At 37.1% G+C, this 22,168-nt stretch overlaps 1 protein-coding gene across 2 annotated transcripts in view; it reads left to right on the forward strand.

The window, feature by feature from the left end:
- THADA (THADA armadillo repeat containing) overlaps positions 1 to 22,168 on the forward strand; it is a 153,449-nt gene that overhangs the window by 52,537 nt on the left and 78,744 nt on the right. For both annotated transcript variants that reach the window (XM_042884616.1, XM_042884624.1), the window contains exons 27-29: positions 1,079 to 1,168; positions 2,524 to 2,655; positions 14,229 to 14,397. In XM_042884616.1, coding sequence (XP_042740550.1) covers positions 1,079 to 1,168; positions 2,524 to 2,655; positions 14,229 to 14,397 — 391 coding nt within the window. The remainder of the gene's footprint in view (positions 1 to 1,078; positions 1,169 to 2,523; positions 2,656 to 14,228; positions 14,398 to 22,168) is intronic.

Consider the following 22,168-nt stretch of genomic DNA (forward strand, 5'->3'; position numbering starts at 1 on the left):
CTCAATGCTGGAAGCTTTGCTGATAGTTGTGTGCTGATTTACTCTTGCATAATTTTTTGGTTGCACTTATTTTTATGGACATTCAATGTTGCCATCTTACCGTGTTATTTCTGTAGATCTGGTTTTGTTTGCTTGTCAAAAGCTTTCTGTTGGAGTCATGCTAAAGTATACTTAATCTGACTTGATTACGTAGCAAGCAAAGGCATTCTTGCTGTAAATATCTGGCCGTTTATTTATTTGTTTTTGAGGGAATTTTATTTTATTTGCATAGCCCATATATCTCATTAGAACTTCCCAAACCTAACATTTGAGTGGTTCTTGCTTAGAAAGTGCTAAATGAACCTACAAACCATGAAGTTATCCTTTATCAGTTCAAAAACTTATTTAAAAATACAGGCACAGAAGGCTTCTACTTTTTTTTTTTTTTTTTTTTTTTTTTTTTTCTTCTGTTCTGTCTTGAACTATACTGATGTATTAATTCTGGCTAGTAATGAGTTTGATAGGTATTGGTATACTGTTCTATTTTGGATGTAACTGTTATCTACGTGAATATGTGGCCTGGAAATGTCACTGCTGCCGAGTGCTGGAGGCAGCTCTGTTAAGAAAGCTGATGTAAGGTCAGATGCATCTGTTGCTGTATTTTCTTTGACTTATCATTCTGAGATACTTTTCAGTATCAGTAATAGATGAGTATCTGTAAGTAAATGTATATTACAAGTACTTTATTAACTGTTCAGTACATGAACTGCACCAAAGGAAATGTAGTCTTCTTTTGTTCAACTCTGTTGTTAAAATGATGCTGGAACTTAAGATGCTTTTCCCATCCCCTCCCCAGAGAGATCTGAGTAGTTTAGCTGGAAAAAGTGTTAGTATGTATACATGCAGACAGAAGCATGTGAACTGTCTAAATTATGTTGTATTGTCATTTTTCATGAAAGAACTGTCTCATGTTTGAAAGGAGTTCATTGTGGGTGTATGGTCATTTGGACTCTGAATTCACTGCAGCATCAGAAATCTAAGTAAACTGATATTTTGAGTGCAACTAATTGTGACTCTTCTTCTACATTCTCTTCTGCAGGATGACAGGAGCAGAGTTTTTCTCTCGATTTCCAAGTCTTTATCCTTTCCTTCTCAAGCAGTTGGAGCTTGTAGCCAATACTTTGAACAGGTAAGATGGTATTTATGAAACTTTCGCAATATTCAGTTTAAAGTGAGTTTTCACACATTATAACACTGCTGTTTTCATCAGTGCTTATTGAGGTTGTGTAGATCTACCACTGTTTTTCTAAGCCTATTTTCCTGTAACTTGCACACTGCAGTGAGGTTCTGGAGTCTGAAGTGCTACTGAGTCATTAGTAGCAGCTTTATTCCTCCCTGTGAGCTGTTGCATTCCTAAGATCAGGCATTAAAAGAAAGTATATTTTTCAAGGCAGGACAGAAATTTGTTGTTTTACAATGTCTCATTTTAACAAGATTTTCTAATGTTTAAAGGATAGAAGCTCTTAGGCCTCGTGTAACCCTGAATTACCATTTTCCAGCCTGTGACACTGTCTTTGTGGAAGGTCCCCCATCTCTTGTAACAGAGTCCACAAATGGTGTCTGAGAGCTCCAATTTAATCTAACCAGATGATATACTTTGGGATGATGCTGATGCTGTTTCCCCCAGGTTCATGAACTTTTAAAGTAAACCAGTGCAGGCTTTGTTTTTCCTTAAAATGTTATGGTATAAACTGTAGAAGTTCAGCAGCTGATTTAGAGGAGAGTTTCAGCTGTCTGTTTAATGGCTTGCAATGAAGTTGAAAGAGGAGTTTTGCCAATCATTGCATCTTCTCAGTCTCTGTTCGGAGCAAAAACAATGCGTGTATTCCATGCAGCACTCTGTTTTACTTGACATTTTGAAAGGTGCCAGTATAATCACTAGAAAATTTTGGGAAGCTGCTTGAAATACTGTCCTTGAATGTTTGTGTTTTTTGGTTTTTTTTTTTCAATGCAATTTAAGGAATTTTCTTTTTTCTAACTCATTGACTAAATAAGAAATTGTTGACTTTGCCTTGGATTTCTGGTTGATTTTACAGTACGAAAAGTGCTTGGTGTTAATGACAATAACTTTCCTTAAATCTAGCCTGCTATTTACCAAATATACTTTTTTTTTTTTCCTTCTAGACTGGAAGACTTTTTTTTAAAGCATCTTTTTGTAACTCAGCTTTCTCAATTGTTCAGTTATATGAGAAACATTACCTGTTCTGAATCTTAATGTTAGTTAAAAGCAGGGGCTGTTGTTAAGGATAGGAGAAACTGAGATAAAATAGGAAAGAAAAGGTGGTACAGCCTTAAGTTGCCCTCATGGAGGGATTCCCAGTTGCTGTAGAACTGGATGCCATGTTAGATCCCAGTAGGTTTTGCCATAACCAGCATAATGTGCCTTCCTGAAATGCAAAAGAGTACTGTGCTTGTGGGAGAGTCTCAAGTCCGGCATGAAGGATGATGTTCTCACCAAATGCTTCTTCCTGCTTTTTTATTCAGTGAAGATGAAGAACTGAAAATCCATCCAAGTCTGTTCCTTTTGCTTTTAATCCTGGGAAAGCTGTATCCATCTCCAATGGATGGCACTTACTCAGCACTCAGCATGGCACCATTTGTTCCCTTTATTATAAGGTAAGGTAGGTCTCTGGTGGTTTTTCATATGATTAAGTTCTTTCTAGAATCTTTGTGTTTGTTTTGTAATAAAAATGCCTTTTTAAGCTTCTCTTCAGTTTTAAGCTTTAATTCTTAAAGGAAAAACTCTGATTGGTTGTACTTCCATTGCTTATTAATCCTTATTTTGGGGAAGTGGAAAGAATTTCAAATCATGCAAGCTGTGGTGTCACTTGTTCATAGATCTTCATCTGGAAAAACTCAATTGCTGCCAAATGAAGGGTAGATATAAACTAATGAGCTTGACTAGCTTTGTAAAACAAGTCTTGTATTGCTGAATTTCTTGTTTTTTGTTTTTTTTTTTTAAGTCCTGCAAAATGATTGTTGGTAGCTCATTGTTGTAATGATTACTATTTAGCTCCATATCCGTACATACACATTTAATATATACTTAGCTATATAGAGGCAGACATATCCTACATGTAATCTATTTCTAAGATAACTTTCCAATATTTTATATAGTGTAACTTTCACTTCTATGATGTTTATACTGAGAGACTGAATAGATGTTTTGGCTTTTCTGTATGCCACTGTTGTGGGGTTGGAGTGCTTCATAAAGGGGAAGGACTATTGTGGGGGAAATAAGCATAATTAGTACTTTGAAAGGAAGTCTTGCTATATCTGTGAAAGCTTCAGAGTAGTATGTTAAAGTTCCATTCTAAATCTTGTTCCTTTATTTAGTGAGTGAAACAAGATAAAGCTGTTTCTATCAACAGATCTGATTTTTATTTTGAACGGATATTTGTTATGTCTGCTTATTCTTGGCTGCCGATGTGATGCATCTCTCGCTACGTACATTTTTATGGGGTTCTTAGGAATAAATAACCTAAAAAACAGTGCTAAGAAACCTGCAGTAAGAGTTTCTAATTGCACTGTATTTACTGGTTTAAAATGTTTTTTCTGCCATGTTTGAATCTGAAATGCTTCTTGGATAAACAAAACTATACTTGGTTACATCATTCATAAGCTCAATCTTTATGCCTGTGTCACTACACTGAAGAATGCTTGTTTATTTTTTTAAAATTTCTTGGTAGAGTTTCACCATGATTTCTGATTGGTAATACATTAAACTTTGATAATCCTCCAGCTACATCTTTGGATTTTATTTTTGCATTATGACTGCTACATTTAGCAAGTCTCTGCCCCAGCAAAATAACTCTTCAACAGTGATTGCACTTAGTTAACTTTTGTGGCTGTTTAAAATTTTTCAGAGGACGTGGGGAGAAAAACCCATCAAAATCTTTAAAAGAAAAGCATGAAGCATTTGAGACACCCATGTCATTGGATCTATGCTCTTTTGACCACTATTAGTAACTGTGCTCCTAAAGAGGAGTGGTGTGGAAGAAAAGTGTTTTCTACATTTCTTTTCCGTTGAATTTGGCAGTAAAATATAATAAAATGCCTATCTATTTCAGACAGCAAATTGTATTTGGGTGCGCAGACATGCAAAAGCATTGACGTTTTTAATGGGTGCCAGGGAACAAGACCGGGGATCCTGCAGAGTGGAGGAACCGTCTATTTATGAGATAGCTCAACATGATATTTCTGAATGAGTTTCCTCATAAAGATCTTTTGTCCTTGTTCTGTGAATACTATGAATATTTTTGGTCACTTGCATCAGCTGGAATGAATACCTGTGATTTACCTGGGAAAGATAAATATCTTGCTATTTGCCCTTTGATGATTTCCCTTGTGATTTTCCTTTCAACAGGAGCAGATGAACTAGAATAAAATTATTTCCTTGTCCTTTAGTTTTCTTTAGAAGGCAGTAACGAAGATGGCTGTGAGGTAACCACTTAGGATCAAAGAGGCAACCTGAAGGCAAGGGCCTTGTTCATCAAGATGTTAATCTGTATATAGTAATCCCTGCTTTGAATTGCTCAATGTAGTATATAACGTCTATATGTATGTATAATTGCATGGTGGCCCAATGCAATTATATCATTTAATTGCCATGGTTTACTGAGACATTTCCAGATTTATCTTGCTGTAACACTGTCAAGGTTAGATCGTGTGCTTATGTAGTATGGAGAGAGGAGGGTGGGTATAAGCCATCATTGATTTTCTGACCTTGCAGGGCTCAACCCCAATAAATTGGCATTCATATGTTGCTCTGGGAGGATGAGTCGGATATTCAGTTGACAGGACAATGAGCAGTTGTCCTAGCAAAGCTGGGTTTAAGAGGAAGATTTCTAATTAGGCTTTTGAGCAGTTTCGGTTAAGCCTGATTGGAATTTTCCATCTAGTGGGAGTAGAAGAGTTGTGGTTGCTCTGACCGCACTGAGGTAAATTGCACAATATGAGTAGGATTAAATGCCACAACGACAGATCTCAAGCTCCATGTACATGCTTGCTGCTACCTTTTGAACCAGAGCATTTGATTATTTCTCTGCAGTTTTATTAAAAGTTGTTCTCCCCTACCCCCACACAGATGTTTTATTTGGAAGGGAACACTTTGATTCACAACTTACTACCTCACTTTTTAAAAAATCTTTTTTAAGAGCTAGATAGGTCTGTTTTACTGATTACATTCCAAGATGAAGGAATGTACAGAATGTTTTTGATTAACAAGGGAGGTAATTGGGAGGTAATGTTTTAAGTATGAAATCAAAACATAACCTCCCTTTCTCCTCTGCTTACTCCTTTCAAAAACCTGTAATCTCTTCAGAATGATCCAAATTTGAGTTACCTTATGCCCTCTCGTACCATAGTGTTGCCAAAGTGTGTGTTCAGTGCTAAATGTTCTGGACTGGATCCTATGAAGGAGAACATGGGTATTGATGTATTGACTTGGATACTTTTCACTAATTGAAGTCTAGTGCTTTTTAGAATTGTGACTTCTTAATTGTTTCTTAAAAAAAAACCACCTCGCTTTAAAATCATAACTAGATATACATTAAACAAAAAACCCTCTTTTTTTGTTTATGTCGTGTTCTTTTAGATAAAAAAACATCTTTATTCTTAGTGAAACTTCCCCTGCAAAGATTGGTCACATATACAGATTTCAAGGCAGAGTTCAAATCATAGAATCACTCAGGTTGGGAAAGACCTTGAAGGTCATCAAGTCCAACTACAACCTAACATACTACCCTAACTAACAGCCCTCCGCTAAATCATGTCCCTGAGCACCACATCCAAATGGTTTTTAAATGCATCCAGGGATGGTGACTCAACCACCTCCCTGAGGAGCCTATTCCAGTGCTTAACAACCCTTTCTGTAAAGAAGTGTTTCCTAATATCCAATCTAAACTTACTGGTGCTACTTAAGGCCATTTCCTCTTGTCCTGTCACCAGTAAGAAGAGGCCAATCCTGCTCTCACTTGTAAGCATGTCATTGAAGAAACTCCTTGGAAAATATAAATAGAAACTGAATGTCTTTCTCCAAAATTGCTGCAGTTATTAAAGAGGCACAACTTTCTTGTGGAGAATTTTATAATTAGCATCTTTCTGTAAAATGAAGCAGTTACTTCAAAATCCCTTGATGCTGTCCTGAATCTGGAACTGGGTTTGGTGACAGTGGAAAGTGCTGGCCCTCTACTACTGCTTGCTTTCCTCTTCGATGCACCCCTAAATAGTACAGTATTATTTTTGTGCTCATGAGCTTGTCATTGACAGACAAAGGTAATTACTCTCACACAGTTGATGAAGCACAATAGCATGGAAGGAGAGAAAAAATTTTTATAGGATGGAGGAAGGATACTAAAGACTATTGTTAGCTGCTCTGTTGCCGTAAGTCACTCTAAAAAAAAAAAAGTTTGAGAAGGACATGAAAACTGTGCATCAGTTGTGAAAGCACTGCTGGATCAAATTCTTTCTCTAACTTGAAGAAAAAAAGAAAAAAAAAAATCCTAAGACCATGATTTCACATACATGTAATGTAGTACTTTAAGCTTCATTCAGTGGATAAATATGCTACGTTTTGTTGAGTTCTGGTTAAATCATTTTCAAATCTGAGCAGATGCCAATCTAGATGAAGAAGCATGGTATAGAAGGTTTTTCTCAGAATTTAAAAGCAAAGTATGGGTTTCTATTATAAGAGATTGTATACAGTCAGTGAAGGCACAGAGGTTCAGTGTTCGATGTGTGGATTATATGTTTTGATTTATACTAAATGGTATTCAGAGATTAAGTATTGTCAGATACCAACAAGTGTAGAAAGCTATTTTTTAAATGCAGTTAGTCAAAATATGAAGTTCTCATAGAAGTAAGAGCTTGAATTTCAATCTTTTATCTCTAGTTTTGTTTTGTGGTTTTTACTGGTCAAAGGGAATCAGTCTGTCTTGACAAATACTTGCCTGAAATACAAAATTCTGATGGAACTGCGTTCATTTTATTTCTGTCTATTTATTTTCACTCATGTTCACAAATTCCTTGCATGTTCCTTCAGTCTTCATTACTGCGCTCACTTTACTGCAGATAAGAGGTACTATTGCAGTAGTTCATGTCTTTTGCTTTTGAACAGCAAATTCAATTATGTAAATAAGCATACATAAAATTGTGATCTTAAAATATTAACCTTTGTGTAGTAATATTGCTAATCATCAACTTACATGTTGTAGGCGCTTTGAAAATAGGTGTATGAAGTGAAAACAATCACCTCTTATTTTACGTTCTTAGAAAGTAGAGTACTTGAATGTGAATGTGGAGGCTCCCTAGGAGTCATAGTTGTCTTATTTAATAAATCTGTAAGAACTCGCTTCTGAAGGAAATAGACATGAGTAAAGAAAGCATTACTATTCTACAAGATGTTATAAATTCTACTGATTAATGATGTTACTTCCATTTGGGCATGCAGCTTGCTTCTTTGGGAAAACTTTATTGTTAGTGACTTATGCTAATTAGTTTTATTGCTCTGTGTTGTGTTTAAGTAACTTTGGTTCAATTATGTCTGGTCTGCCAGGTGTCTGGTTCTGTTTTGCTAAAAGCCCTGTGACAAAGCCTTCATAGGCTTCGTTGCAGTTATGTCTGGGGCAAGATGAAGCAACAATATTACTTACTTTGCAAGTAAGTGTACAATTCTACGCTGAATAAAAATCACAGGAAGTGGGGGAATGAGCAAGATCTGGTGCAAGGTATCTTCAGTTTGTTTGGGAAGTCATTCACTTAAGTCCTGTTAAAATTGTTTATGAATTTGGTTAAAGGCAGTTTCTCCTATTTTCATACATGTATAGTTGCACACACAGGTATAGTACACATCTTGTATCCGACTTGAAAAGAGTTATGACTTTCTCTAGGCTAAACGTGAGTATCCTTTGGTAAGTGGCTAGGCAGGTTAGTTGAGTGATAGTGCTAGTGAGCTTCTTCTGTCATTCACCTCACTTTTTTTTTGTGTGTGTGTGCTTGGTATGGCACCAATAGGAGAATTAATGTTAAAACTTGCCTATTTCCAACTGTCATTACTGTAGACTGGAAATCTTATCAGTGGTATGATAAGCAAAGTGCTTTTGTGGGAATGTGTTTTCATATTAGATGAAAAATACTACATGTGGTTTTTGTAGCTATGCTGTATTAAAATAGCTGCTATTGAGATGTTTGTAAAAGGATCTCCTTCGGTTTCTGTATCAAATGCACATTTTCTTGGTCTTTGCTCTCTTTTTCTTCTATTTTATTTATATTTTTTTTCTTCTTAATGTATTGTCTGGTCAGTGTAACTGCTTAGCATTGCTATTGTCTGGGATAATTTATTACTTTGAATCTCTGTGATGTTCACAGCAGACATTGATCCATTGGAATGCTCTGTTTTTGCTGGAAGATGCTTATGAGTTCATCCTAACAAGGCAGATATCCTTCTGAATATGGGCAAGGTTCCCGAAATACACCTGCTTTTGTAGGCATATGAAAAAGAGCAATACATGCTTCTAAAGCATATGTTGTTCTTTGTATTCTTATTGCTTTGTGCATTGTTTTGTAGTGTTGAATATTGTGAAAGTAGTTTTGAATTCTTGATTTAAATAAACTTTTTAAGTTGTGCCTTCAGGCGTAAAGTGGAGAAGTACCACTGATAAGGAATGGTTAAGTGAAATTATCAAAACAACTTTTCTTAGAAAAGACTGTCTTGGTAAAGTCCCCTCTCATGTCTCTTCACTTTTTTTTTTCTTTTCTTCTTTTTTCTTTTTAACTCTTCTTTTTCTTCTTTTTCACTCTTCTTTTTTCTTTTTAAGCCTGCCAGTTTGAACAAAAAGGAAGGAGAGAGTATTGCTTGAGATCTACAATGGAAGTTCTGCATATTTGGGGTTTAATAGAGAAAGAGAAATGCATTTCCCCTCTAAGCGTAATGATAAATAGTTCAGCATTTTTTCACTTTGATTAAGCTCAAATTATAGTGATAGAGAAGATTATGAAGTGCCTGATCGGCAATAGACTGCTCAAGACTTCTAATCCAAAAGTTAATGTCCAATTTTCACGTTCTTTGCTGTAATCTATGGCCTCTTCTCTTAAAGTGTGGGCAAGTCCTTTGGTAATTTTCATGGAGCTGATAAGAAGTTTTAAAAAATACTACTCTTAACTTATATTCTTGTTTACAATCAACTGACTCATTCAGGATATTTTCAAGGTGCTGATCTTTTATTTACATACATTCAACTTCCGTTTTGTAGTTTAAGACAGTGATTCAGTCATTAAGACGAAGTATTCCATCTCCATTCTTTTTATTTCTACTTTGTTACTGTGTATTTCTTTCCATTACTCTGCAACTTTGAAGCTTCCTAAGGACTTCTCAAAAATTATCAAATCTGAAATACAATTTTTATTGGAAAACACTGTAAAAAAATGTTCCTTTTATGTGAGTTTGAGTTAAAAGGTCATATAAGGAAGCTCTTCCTTCTAGAGCATACAACAAGTTAAATAAACCTATGCTGAATTTAGCTACTGAGGACAGTATTTACATACCTTGATGGGAATGCAAGAAGAGAGACACCACTTAAATTGTTTCATCATGTTCTATAGCAATTCTGTAGAATTTGAAGAGAACATATTTCTCTTCGTCTGAAGTTTACGCATAGTGTATCTATTACATATCATATCTATTTACTTATGTGCATGTTGTAGAGATCCTGGTTTATTGGCTGACTGAGTCACAGTACCTTGAATTTCTGTTGTTGATTCAGCTTGACATGAGTTTGCTTCCTTTTATAATAACCTTGGTTATAATCTTGGTAGCAGGATGGTACAAATGTATCTGGTTTCCTCCCAGAAGGCTCCTGAGAGCATATACTGAAATGCTGCATCGAGCTCCAATTATTCTCTTGGATTGTTATGTTCTTAATTTCAGATTAAATCACAAAAAGATGTCTTTAGACCAATTACAATACAGGTTTCCACAGTTAAATAAGATTTAAAAATTAAGTGCTTTTGGTATTTTAATTGCTGGGGTACAACAAATGTATAACAAGAGGGAAAATGAATGTGTTTCCTTTAAAGAGAGACTCAAACAATGCAATCCACAAATCCACAAATACTTGGGCATATATATATATATATATATATATAACAATACTTTTTATATTTCAGGAAACCTTGTGCTCGTATTAATGAGTAGGTACTGTCCTGCTGATATGTTAATTGTGTGGAAACTTGAGTTTCTTTTTAATTCTTCTTTTTGCATCTCTCTTTGCTTGGAAACTTGTAAAACTACTTTTAAAAGTTACTGAATTTACTCTTTTGGGAATCTTTCGATGAAGATAGCTGGTCTGATGGGCATGATCTGAGACCCCTTCTGCAGAATGTTGCTTTTCTTCATGTTCAGTTCTACTTTTGATTTCATCCCATTTTCATGGCTGCACTTCCCAATGCTCTCTTCCAACACTTTGTAAAGTCAGCATTTGTGAATGTATTTCAGCTGAGAACAGGATTATGATGCTGTGATACTATCTTTGTGACTGCAGGAACAACTACCTGCATCATTAATAAATTATGAATTAATAAGTAGTGAACCATTCTGTGAATCTGTGAGCAGATCGCTGTAACTATATCCAGTAAACTTGGAAAAAATGTTTTTGTCCTGGCTCATTCTTCCTCAAATAACTATGGGTATTACTTAATGTAACAGCTGTATCACTTCCAGCTACATTTATGGTTTTTTAAATGATTCCTACCAATTTGTTACTGTGATACTCATATTAAAGTCAATTCTTACTCTCTTTGTTGATCTGCTCAGTATGAAGTCTGTTGAGAGGGCATAATAAGAAAGGGAGATAAAGAAACACATAGGAAACACCTGCAGATCTTTTTTTTTTATTAATAAAAGCATGAAGATACATTTATTTGCAGCTAGCGTTTTGTTGTTTGTAGCTAGAGCGAGCAATAAATTAAACACTTTGAAGTCTGCAGAGGAGTGCAGAATCCTTCTGTGCCTTATGAGAGTTGCTCATATAAATTATGTCACTTAGCAGCTTAGTTCCTGATCTGAATGTTAACACTGGACAGGAGCAGTGGAAATCCACTGAATCAACAGTTACACAAAGTGAAAACTGCTCAGATTTATTGGCTTTTTGTTCTTGATCGTGAACTGTTTCAAGTAAACAAGTTTACATCTAAAACCTCATTCACCTGGGTAAACAGCACTAAATTTAAAATGGAATGCAACTTCAACAGTTGTAAATGGTCTTGAGGATTTAATAGATCCTTCCTTAGGGATCTTGCAGACTTTCTTTGCTACTTGCTACCTTGTTATAAAATTAGACTGACACGTTACATTATTCTACATATTATAACATTTTAGCTATTTCTTAGATTTGAAAATTTACTTATACATGAAGTGCATGTAAAGAAAAGTCACCTGCAGAAAACATTTTTTATTCCTCCCACTTATTTTTCAAATAAAAGAAAATTGTTATTTCAAAGACAGGTATGCACACACATGCACACTGCCTAATGGGAGTGAGGTTCTGTGGCTGATGTTTGGCCTGCAGTAATGGTGAGAACCAAGTTTAAGTTGTGGGATTGGCAGGTGGTCAAGTGGCCCAGACTGAGGCTGCTGTTCCTTTCTGCCACTACTGTGGGATGTAGCTGCCACCTCACAAGTGATGACACTGCTCAGAGTTAAGTTAGTTACACAGTGGATCTTGAAGGCTGATTTAACTGGAAGACACTGCATTGGGCAAGTCTTTTGTCTTGTTTTGCCTGGCTATGTTAGGTCACCTATGAGTGGAATTCAGCAAAAATCAGAGCTACCCATTCTTAATCTAGGATGTTGTTGCAAACTATGGAAGAAAAGAGCATTTATCTTGACGTTCTTCTGGCAAACTTCTTGTATGATTGAGGAGTGAAGCCAAATGCCTCCAAAGCATGAGAGAAGCACAGATCAGATGCCTTCAGGATATCTGGAAGTTCAGGGATGGGTGACCTGGCGTGATATCATACATGTGTTGTTGAAAAGGAGGAGTGCTTTTGAAATGTTATCTGTGATGTTTCTTGGGAGAATGAAAAACAACTTTTAGTATTTTAGGGGAAATAAAAAAGAGAAAAGAAACAGCAAGTGTGTTAACTCCTCTCAGATTTGAGAAGCTATTTGCCATTGTGAAACGTTGTCTTTGTGTTCCCGTATATGTTCCTGTAAATCAGATTTATTCAGCTTCATTGTTCTTGAACTTTATGGTGCTTTTGTTACTTTGTAGTGACTTTGTTAGGAGTACTCTTCTGAGGCTTTCCACAAATATCTATGTTCTGTGGATATACAATCATACAATCATTAAGATTAGAAAGACCACTACCATCATCTAGTCCAACCATCAGCCCTTGCCTAAGTGTGCTGCCCTTGCTTAGAGTGACTGCTCTAAACCATGTCACTCAGTGCTACATCTATCTTTCTCTTGAAAACTCCCAACAATGGTGGCTCTACCACCTTCCTGGGTAGCCTGTTCCAATACCTCACCCCTTCTTCTGAGAAGAAATTTTTCCTAATATACAACTTGATGCAACCAGTGCTGCACACTACTGCAGTCTTCCTGGTGAGTAGTGTGAGAACTTTGAGTTTGCATTTGACTTCAGCAGATGCGTAGCACAGCAGATGCGTAGCACAGCGGCTGGATGATGACTGAATTGCCCTTCATGCAAGCTGAAGCTGCAGGCTTGCATTTTCCTCAGGCGCAGAAAGTTGCAGAACCAGGGCTGCTGTGTCTTGGGACAGTTCTCCACCCACTGGGTGACAAAGCTTTTGTTTTGGGGGGAGGGGAGGAGGAGGATGAGGAGAAGGAGGTCCTTGCATCCTAATTGAGGATTCTCAAAGTGCAATACCTAACTGACATTGAGGGTCCCAGCTGGACTTCTCTTTGTGGTCTGAGAACAGTCATCTGCTGATGTTGTTTGATTTGTTTATTTTCTTCTGTTTTTAGACTACAATTTGGGGCACAGAGAGAAGTAAATCTGGTAGTTTTGCCTTAACCTTCTGCTTTATTCATATTCAGTATAAACGCTGTCTTTATAGAGCTGGTATTCTGGTAGCTCAGAAAATGTGAAATTGCTTCCTTTATTCTGAATGTATAGCAGTCACTTTTATTTCCATAATAGATTTGATAAAATAACAATCTGGAACAAAATTCAATACGTAAAATACTGTATGTCTATACATGCATAATACGTATGTGCTAGGCCGGTTGGTGTTTACAAGAAAGGGGAGTTAAAATTAGGTTACCTAAAAATTGTTCTCAACTCCATTTTTTTACTACTAAGAAAAAAACTGCACAGCTCCATTTTAATTTGTTATGCTGCATTCAACTACAAAACCACTTCTGAATCATGTAGTTTTGGAAAGTACCCTCGCACAACTTAGAGGAAACCCTGGCATTTTCCCCATTTTCCACCCTTCCTTCTGAAGAGTTGTCACATTCCTTGGGAAAAAATAATTTGTGAAAGGTCATGAACAAAACAAAGAACGTTCTTAAGTTTACTGTTACAGCTAACTAAAAGTTGTATGCCCATTGCAATAACAGGACTGCTTGTGTTTGGAAAGAACATCTCTATGTGAGAGTTACATGGTTAAGGAAACATATTATAGCACCAATGAAGGAAAAGCTGTAGACAAACCACTTTTCAGGTTTATTTTCACTATGTAATGGAATAAAATATTTTGTTTAAAGATATTGAATTTATTTTTACAAAGGGCTAAGCTGACTTCTTGCATCTGGTCAATACAGGATTAAAACTTTTCATATGGAACAGAGTAACTGCTCTATTTTTGCGTCATGTTGTGAAGAGCCTACTCTTTGCATTTCCTTTTCAAAGATGATCTTCCTAAAAGTTATTCCCAAAGGGAAGATGTGGGAGGGTAGAGAATAGAATGTGCTACCATAGTATGGGGGTGGAAATTCCAGCTCAGAACATGGCTCAGTACTTCCTTCAAGCAGTATTTCTGTGCTTCAGGCTCTAGTATGGCTTATGTTTCTAGGAGAGTAGTCTTTCACTGCAGCTGAGAAAGTCTAAATTTGACTTGTGATAGGTGTGTTGTGTATTATCCTTTGTTTTATATTCTGTGGCTTTTAGCCACAACAGTGGATTGCATCTGGATGACAAAAAATATGTATTTCTCGTTTTTCTAGGTGTGGGCATTCGCCTGTGTACCGTTCACGTGAAATGTCAGGTCGGGCCCTTGTTCCATTTGTTATGATAAATGAAGTGCCACATACAGTACTGTCATTGCTGAAGGGGCTTCCAGATTCTACCAGTCTTTGCATACGACAGAATAGCATTCATGGAACGCTTCTTCAAGTAAGTTTCCTATTGTGCTTTTTCAGTCAGATGTTTTTTGGTTGTGCTTTACTGTCAGATAACACGCAGTGAGTTGTACTGAGTGTTCAAACATGTTTAAATATTTTGAAGTTGATTCTCTCAAACAATAAGATGTAGAATGCAATTTTCAACAGCCATTAGAAGGCTGCAAGTTATAAATATCAACATTTACATTTCATGTAATGCTTCATCTCTGGAGATTACAGTGCTTTGAGAGCAAATATCTTTATTTAAACGTATCTACAGAGAGATCTCTGTGACTCACTCAATCACAGAGCAAATCTACAGCAGAGCTGAACTCCAAGTACCAGTGGTATTGTAGTTACTGAGACTTGCTACTTACCTATGTGTTTACTTATTACTTGATTTGCTGTTCCTGCTACACCATCAACTTCCTGTCACTTTGCTGTGCAAGATATGATAAGCTTTATATTGTGTTCTTCTGAAAACATGGGAGAACAACTCACTATCAGTTGGGAATCAGGAATTTCTTCATTCCCCATGTATCATTCCATTGGTTTATGGCAGTCTGTTCAGTGTGTTTGATTTTTAAGCTATCGGTGTAATAAGTTACCTATTTTTATTGCCTGTTTTTCACAAGCAGCTTTCCAACAAAGGCGTATTATATACGTTCAGCTCTGTTGGTCTGCCTTAGTTGGCAGTCTGTCTTGGTACACATTCCCATTGTCACATGTGGTGATCTGTGGGTTATTTGTAAAAGCTTTTCCAGCATATTATTTCCCTTTCAAATCATGACCTTACAGGCAACCTGTGATAAGGAAATGAGTATAGTCTCTCTAGAGGTGTTTTTGCCAACTTTACCTGTATCCCAACGTGTTGGTGATCAGCTTATTTCTAATGTACGTTGACTGACTTAATTGGAAGCTGGTAATTTGTTCAGCGTTTTAGAAGTTGATTTCATTTTACTTCTTCAGACAGGTATTTTGATGCTTATGAAAGTAGCTGGATTGGGATCGGAGGAGTTCATCAGATTTAATTTGCATTTGGTAGGTGATAAGTAACAGAAGAGGTCATCCCAGAGTGTGGGATGATTCTGTAAAGTCTTTCCTGACGTGAATATCAGTCCAGCAGCTGTGTAGTAGGGAAGGGCATTACCACTATCAGCCACCAGTGAGTCACAAAACTGGGGTCCCCATGAAAGCATTAGGAAAAGAGATTGTTCCAACAGAGGTGAAAGAGTTTTATCAAACTGAAAAATGATTATAACCCTTGTAATGAGGGCATGGACTGACCAGTGTATAAAGCCTCTGCTGCCTTTTTAGTGACCTAGTAGAAAAATAATAATAGGGGGTTGGTTCTGAAACTGTCCAGAGGTTGATTTTTTAATTTTTTTTCTAAACAAGTGTTGCTAACAAGATTGGATTTTCTTTTCCATTTCTGTGAGGCAGAAGATATTGTCAGAATATGATTTTTTTTTGGTCAGTTTTGAGCAGTTACTAGGGACTGGTACAACTGCAATGACACCAAACTGAGCAGTGTTGTTCATACAGCAAAAGGGATGCCATCCAGAGGAACTTAAACTGGAAAGGTGAGCCCTTGAGAATCTAAGGAACTTCTACAAAGCGAAGTGCAAGGTTTTGCACTTGGATCAAGGCGATCCCAGATGTGTATACAATCTTGGAGGAGAATTCCTTGAGTGTAGGCCTCTGAGGAGAATTCAAGGGTCTTGGTTGATGAAAAAGTTAACATGAGACAGCAATGTTAGGACCCAGCTGGAGTACTGCATCTGTGCCTTGGGCCCCCAACACAGGAAAGATGTGGAGATTTTGGAGAGGGCCTGGGGGGGGGGGGGGGGGGGCGCACACAAAACTGAGCAGGGGCTGGAGCACTTCTCCTATGAAGACAGGCTGAAGAAATTTGGCTTCTTCAGTCTGGAAAAGGGAAGACTGTGGGAAGACCTCGCTGCAGCCTTCCAGTATTTAAAGGAGTTTATAAACTTAAGGGAAGTCAACTTTTTACGAGGGTAGGTAGTGATAGGACAAGGGTTAATGGTTTCAAACTAAAGGAAGGAAGATTCAGATTAGATGTTGTTAGTTAGTGAGAGAGTGGTGAGGTGCTGGAACAGGTTGTCCAGATTGTGGTTGCCCCGTCCCTAGAGATATTTAAGGCCAGGCTGTATGGGGCCCTGGGCAATCTGATCTAGTACTTGATCTAGTGGTTTGCAACTCTTCTTGCAGCAGAGGAGATGGAACTTGATGATCCTTGAGGTTTCTTCCAACCCAAGCTATACTATGATTCTATAAATCTGTGAATTATTACTGCACTGGGGAAAGACTACTGCTGTCAGAGTACAATATTCTTTGAAATCGTACAGTTGATAATGATCCAGTCATGTCTGATCTCTCACATGTGTCTTGGGCTTTGCTTTTACGATCTGTGAATCAAAGTTGCACAAAGTCTTTGTTTAATTCTTAACAAGATGTAGTTTACGACTGAATTGCTGAACTAATTTGCTAGTTAAAAATAACAAATATTCAGAAGAAATGCTGATGGGTGATAGGTGTACATGTTATATCCATAAAACACTGATAACACACAGTTCAATGCATAGTTATTGTGCACCTGCTGTAAATTGGAGTGCAAAACAAAGTCCTGTGACTTTCAGGATATTGGATGCGTGGTTTCAGTTTCCTCTTTATCAATGTAAGATGGAATTTGCAAAGTCTTATTGAATGGTAAATGATGTTATGAGGTTACTTGTTAAAGCACTGTTTCTCTGAAGCCTTACTTAAAGAGAGCTTAAGGCAATAATCTGGCTGTGTTCAAGGGGGTACTGCATTTCCATGACACGATAGAGAATTTATCTTCCTTTCTGATATGGAGATCTCTATGAAAAGGAGGGATGTCTGTACAATACTCAATAACATTTTGACTTTTTCCAGTAATGCAGGCCAATATATGAAAATAGAATCCAGTTAATTTAATTTCTTCAGTTCATTTTAGTCAGAAGTTGACGTAAGTCCACTGCCTGATTTTTCTTTCAGTGTTCATCTGCTGTCAAGACTTGAGCAGGAAAGTTGGAATTGCTCAGACTTAAAGCTTATGTGGTAGTGCCAAATGTAATAGATCATGAAGGTATATTACAGTTATGTTTCAGCGTTATGCAATTGCTTCATCTGTTGCAAGCCAAATGTTCATTTATAGAAAAATTGTTTGAAAAAATTTCAGAATGCAGTGCTTGTCCAAACATGGTCTGTTTTTCAAAGTGTTGAGATTGACAAGGAGTTTGACAGTAATACAAATGTGTTGTGTTTAACTTCAGTCCTCTGCATTACCCGAAAACACAGCTTTTGGTCCTCAGTATGAGAACTGTGGTTCAATTTATGTACAAATATAAATGTGCATGAGGATAAAATCTAATCATCTTTTATGCTTTATGTAAGAATTATTTTGAAGAAAGTGGGAGAAATACTGTTGTTCTATAGCTCTTATGAAACTGATGATATTTTACAAAGGATTTTAAGTAAATATGTCAAGACAAAAAAAATTCCTTTTCTCCTTAGTTTTTCTTCTGTGAATGTGGTTTCTAATTCTCTGCTATCCAAACAGTCATGGGGACAGGGGAGAGACTTAGGTTTGTAATTCATGAGAAAATGTGGAAATCCTCTGTTGGCCTTTTTAAATGATGAACTATTTCTGGGTTTCATTAAGATGTAGTTTTTTGCTGGATCAGTTGAAAGGAAGAGTTCATCCAGAGCTTATTGCAGAAACTCCATTATGCTTTGAATTTTTTATTTTTATTTTTTACTTTTGGCAGTTGCCAAGGATCTTATAGTAGTTGGGAAGATTGTGAAGGGATCCTTACCAGCAGATCCATGAGAGGGCAGAATCTGCTCTCCTGATGCTCAGGGCTGAGTGATCTTGCTTTTTTCCCTCCATCTTTCTCTTCTGATATTGTACTTCACTGTGCCATGGTCCCTGCAACTAAGGCTACCTTCAGCCTTCACACCTGCAGTGAGTTAGCAGAGCACTTCTTCTTGCCTCCTTTTGTCAAGAGGCTGTCACTGATTCTTTCCAGGAGCCTTCTGGGCTGTTTGTGCTATGCTATGCTTGTCATCCAGCGGATCATGAGAATCTAGCAGAATCATTGTGAGAATCTAGACCTGCAGACCTGAAGCTGCTTCTAGCTGTGTGCAGAAGGCCTCATTCAGTAGTTCCTTCTGGACAGGCAGCCTAGTGCAGGTGCCCACTACGTCACCCATGCAGTGATGTGTTCTCAAATCCTGTTTGTAAGCTCTCTGCTAGCCCGTCACCCATCCCAGTCAGACTTCTCTGCATTCCAGCTCTTCTCTCACATGAAGGACATCTCCATCTTCTCATCTTCCCAGCCACTGTCTGCAGAGCCTGTATTCCTCAGCACTCCAATCACATCAGCAATCCCACCATGTCTCTGTGATCTCAGCAAACTGCACAAAGTCCTAAATCCTGTAATTCTTGAATCTCCTTGTTTGGTGCTTTAAAGCAGACGAAAGTTGTAGGATGCCTGAGCATTGTTTGTCTGGGGAACAATCCAGCACCTTTAATTCATCCAGTTGTAGTTTACTTATGATGATTAAAAAACTCCCAAATGAATGATCTGTCAGATTGGTTTTCCAAGCAAAGCAGGCATTGGTCTGCTGCTTTTGTTTTTATCTTGTGAGAATCAAGCAACATGATTGACGCTGGATTTCAAAGGCTCTGCTGTGTTCATAGCCCTAGACTCTGTTAGCAGAACAGGAGAATAGGGCAGTAAGACCAAGGCTTTCAGTCACAGTTCTGTGCTCATTAATTTCCAGAAATCTCTCTCACATTTGTCCATTGAAGAAATCTGTATGTATCCTTACAGACTCTTTATATTGAGAGTAATTCATAAGACTGCTGCAATTAGTCATGGAACAGATGTAATTAAAATTGAGGTTTCTTGAGGTCCCCCAGATGTGTGTCTGAATCAGTGCTCCACTTCCATCAACTGGTGGACTGATAGCACAAACACAGGAAAAACTATAAAACAGACCTAGGAGCTATAAAAGCACATGTGGACTCTCTTAGCTTAGACTGCTCCTGAGCCAGAGATGTATGGATGTGACTTTGAAGAGAAAAATGAGAAGTTCATGATTACACTGATGAATATAACCAGTTTATGATGAAAACATCCATAAGTTAGGTAATTATCCAGAACAAGTACCAAGACAGATTGTTGTTGATGGAAATAGAACCTGCTAATGAATGTGAATGCCTTTTTACCTCCTTTGAGAGGAGGAGAATATTAATTTAAGTTGCTACAAAGGAAGGTCAAGCTCCAGGTATTTGAGATTGCTATCAGTCTTACATTTTATGAGTTTAATACTTGGACGTTTATGCAGAGGAATAAAGACAATTAAAATAAATATGAGCTTTTGAAAATAAATCAGAGAGGAATGGTGCATGAAGAAGATCTAGCAAGCAATCATAGAAGTTTTATTACAGGACTGAGTAGGTAATAAAACCCTACAGACTCCAATGGCTAGGGTGTGTGATTATGATAACAGAATACAAATTACACAAATATATTTTGAAAGTTGTTCTTGAATGTAGGCTCTTGTAGCTTGGTGAAAGAGATATACTATACTATACTATGTACTTGATGTAAAATCCTTGATGTGGATTACAAACAGGAGTGCCAGTGACCATATTTTCTTCTGTTTTGTTTTGAACAAAGGATCACTGGGGTCTAAAGGAATGAATGGGGAAGTGGCATTGTTTATTTGGCTTTATTCAGTAGCGTAGAAACATTAACTATGGTGAATTACTTTTTATTTAGCTTGATAATAATGTTTGATGCATAGCAGTTCCACATATGCACATAAAAACTCAATGTAGTAAATAAATGTTACATTATCTGCTGATCAAAAAAAGAAACCTGCTACAATTAAATGTTTTCCAATGAAATTTCCTTCCAGCTGTTTCTTTTCCAAGTTCATTTTTTAGTGTTCAAGATAAGCCTTTAAGATTAGTATAAAGAGAAAGGAAATACTGATGTCAAGTTGAAAGCATACTCGCTTATGTAGCTGGCAATTACAGAACAGTTGTCTTATTTTTTCATGTTGTGAATTCATATTAACTGTTGTACTGAGGGGATGTGCTGATACAAGGAGGCAGGGAGGATCTGAGAACAATATTTGTATTTTGTATTATTATTTCTACCTACCTGTATTTTCTGAATGTAACAGAGATGTAAATAAGTTGCAAGCATGGGAGCAGACAGCCTGTGGGAGAAAATCACAGGTGAAATTTTGCCAGAAGTTTTCTTACAGCTTCATTTTTTTATCGAGCTTCTGTAGTACTGCTAATTACAGAGACAGATCTGCTAGTGGGATGTAACTTTAAAGTTGCTTTAACTGTAATTAGCAATGCTCCCAAATGTTGTTGTTCTGGTTTCCGAAGACACGTTGCTGGTTTTTAAAAGGGCATAGATATATGTAGATTTTACAACTCTGTTAAATCCTTTCATTCAGTTTCTGCATGGTTATTGAATTCCTTCCTACAACTGTGTATTTGCAGAAATGCTATTGTAGTAAAATCTGTGTTTACATACTTGAAAAAACACAAAAGAAAAAAAAGGACTTTAAGAAAAACTTTAACCTTAAAAAAAAAAGAGTGTGGTTTTAGTGCAAAGCAAGTTATATTCATCGATTAGTAAAAGGGAGGCTGCTGTTTTTAATTGAGAGGTAAATATAGTAAGGGCTAGTCTGGGTTGTGCTGGGAATTGTGTGACAGTTGCCCCCTCTGTAAAGCTGAGTGGTGCCACTCCTGTGAATCCAAGCTCCTGCAGCTTGTGTCACTGCTGCCCAGTACAGGGGCTGTGGGGTGGGTGTGTGCAGCTGCGCCATGGACAGCATCTAGTGTTCAGTTACAGCTGTAAAACATCACCAGCCCTGTGGCTTTGTCCTGGATAAATGTGCAGTGACTGAAAATGTCAAATACTGTTGTGGCTATGTAGAAAAACCTTTATTAGGTGTTAAGATTAAATTTAAGGAAAGAGAAATTCTCCTTTAGGTACAGTTTTACAATGGATAGACTACTTTTTCTTTAGGCAGAGATGTTAGAAAAGAATAATGTTGGCACAATATCCCGCTTACTACTTCTTGAGGCACTGGATGCTTAACTGGATGTAGGCCTTCCAGAACAGCAGTTGAACTGTTGTGAAATCTAAATTTTTTTGTAAGTGTTCACTTCTGTGCTGAAGTGCATATTTCTCACACCTGTTTTGTATTATAAATCTTTAAGTATCCCTCATGATTAGTCAGGAAAGCAATACTATCACTCTGTCACAGACAGAGGATGTTTTTACAGTTGGGAAGGGAAAAGTTGAAACTTGTAAAGTGTACTGAAGATATAATATTCTCCTAAGTGGTGCAGTGGATTAATTTAGTACTACACGGAGTTCATTTTTCATCTCCAAAAACATGTTTTCAGTCCCACCCGCATAGGACTTTTTCTCTCCCTTTTGATCTAGAAACTGTCGTTAAAACTTTCAGAGCCAAAAGAAAGATAATCCTGAATATACTTCCTGATATACTTTTAAAAATACCTATCCATTATAAGTTCTGACTGCTTGAGGCTGTATTAAAAATATTTATGAACAGTGAGGGCTTTTTCTTTTTTTTATTACAATGTGCTGTGTTTTCAAGAGTTAAGTCTATAATGAGAAATGTTGAGAGGGGCCTCTCATGGACTTGGAAGCTTCCTCAGCCTGTTTGCAAAGCAGAAG

Source organism: Lagopus leucura, unplaced genomic scaffold, assembly GCF_019238085.1.
Source record: "Lagopus leucura isolate 7727_CA_CO unplaced genomic scaffold, USGS_WTPT01 Super-Scaffold_73, whole genome shotgun sequence".
In the NCBI taxonomy this organism is placed as follows: domain Eukaryota; kingdom Metazoa; phylum Chordata; class Aves; order Galliformes; family Phasianidae; genus Lagopus; species Lagopus leucura.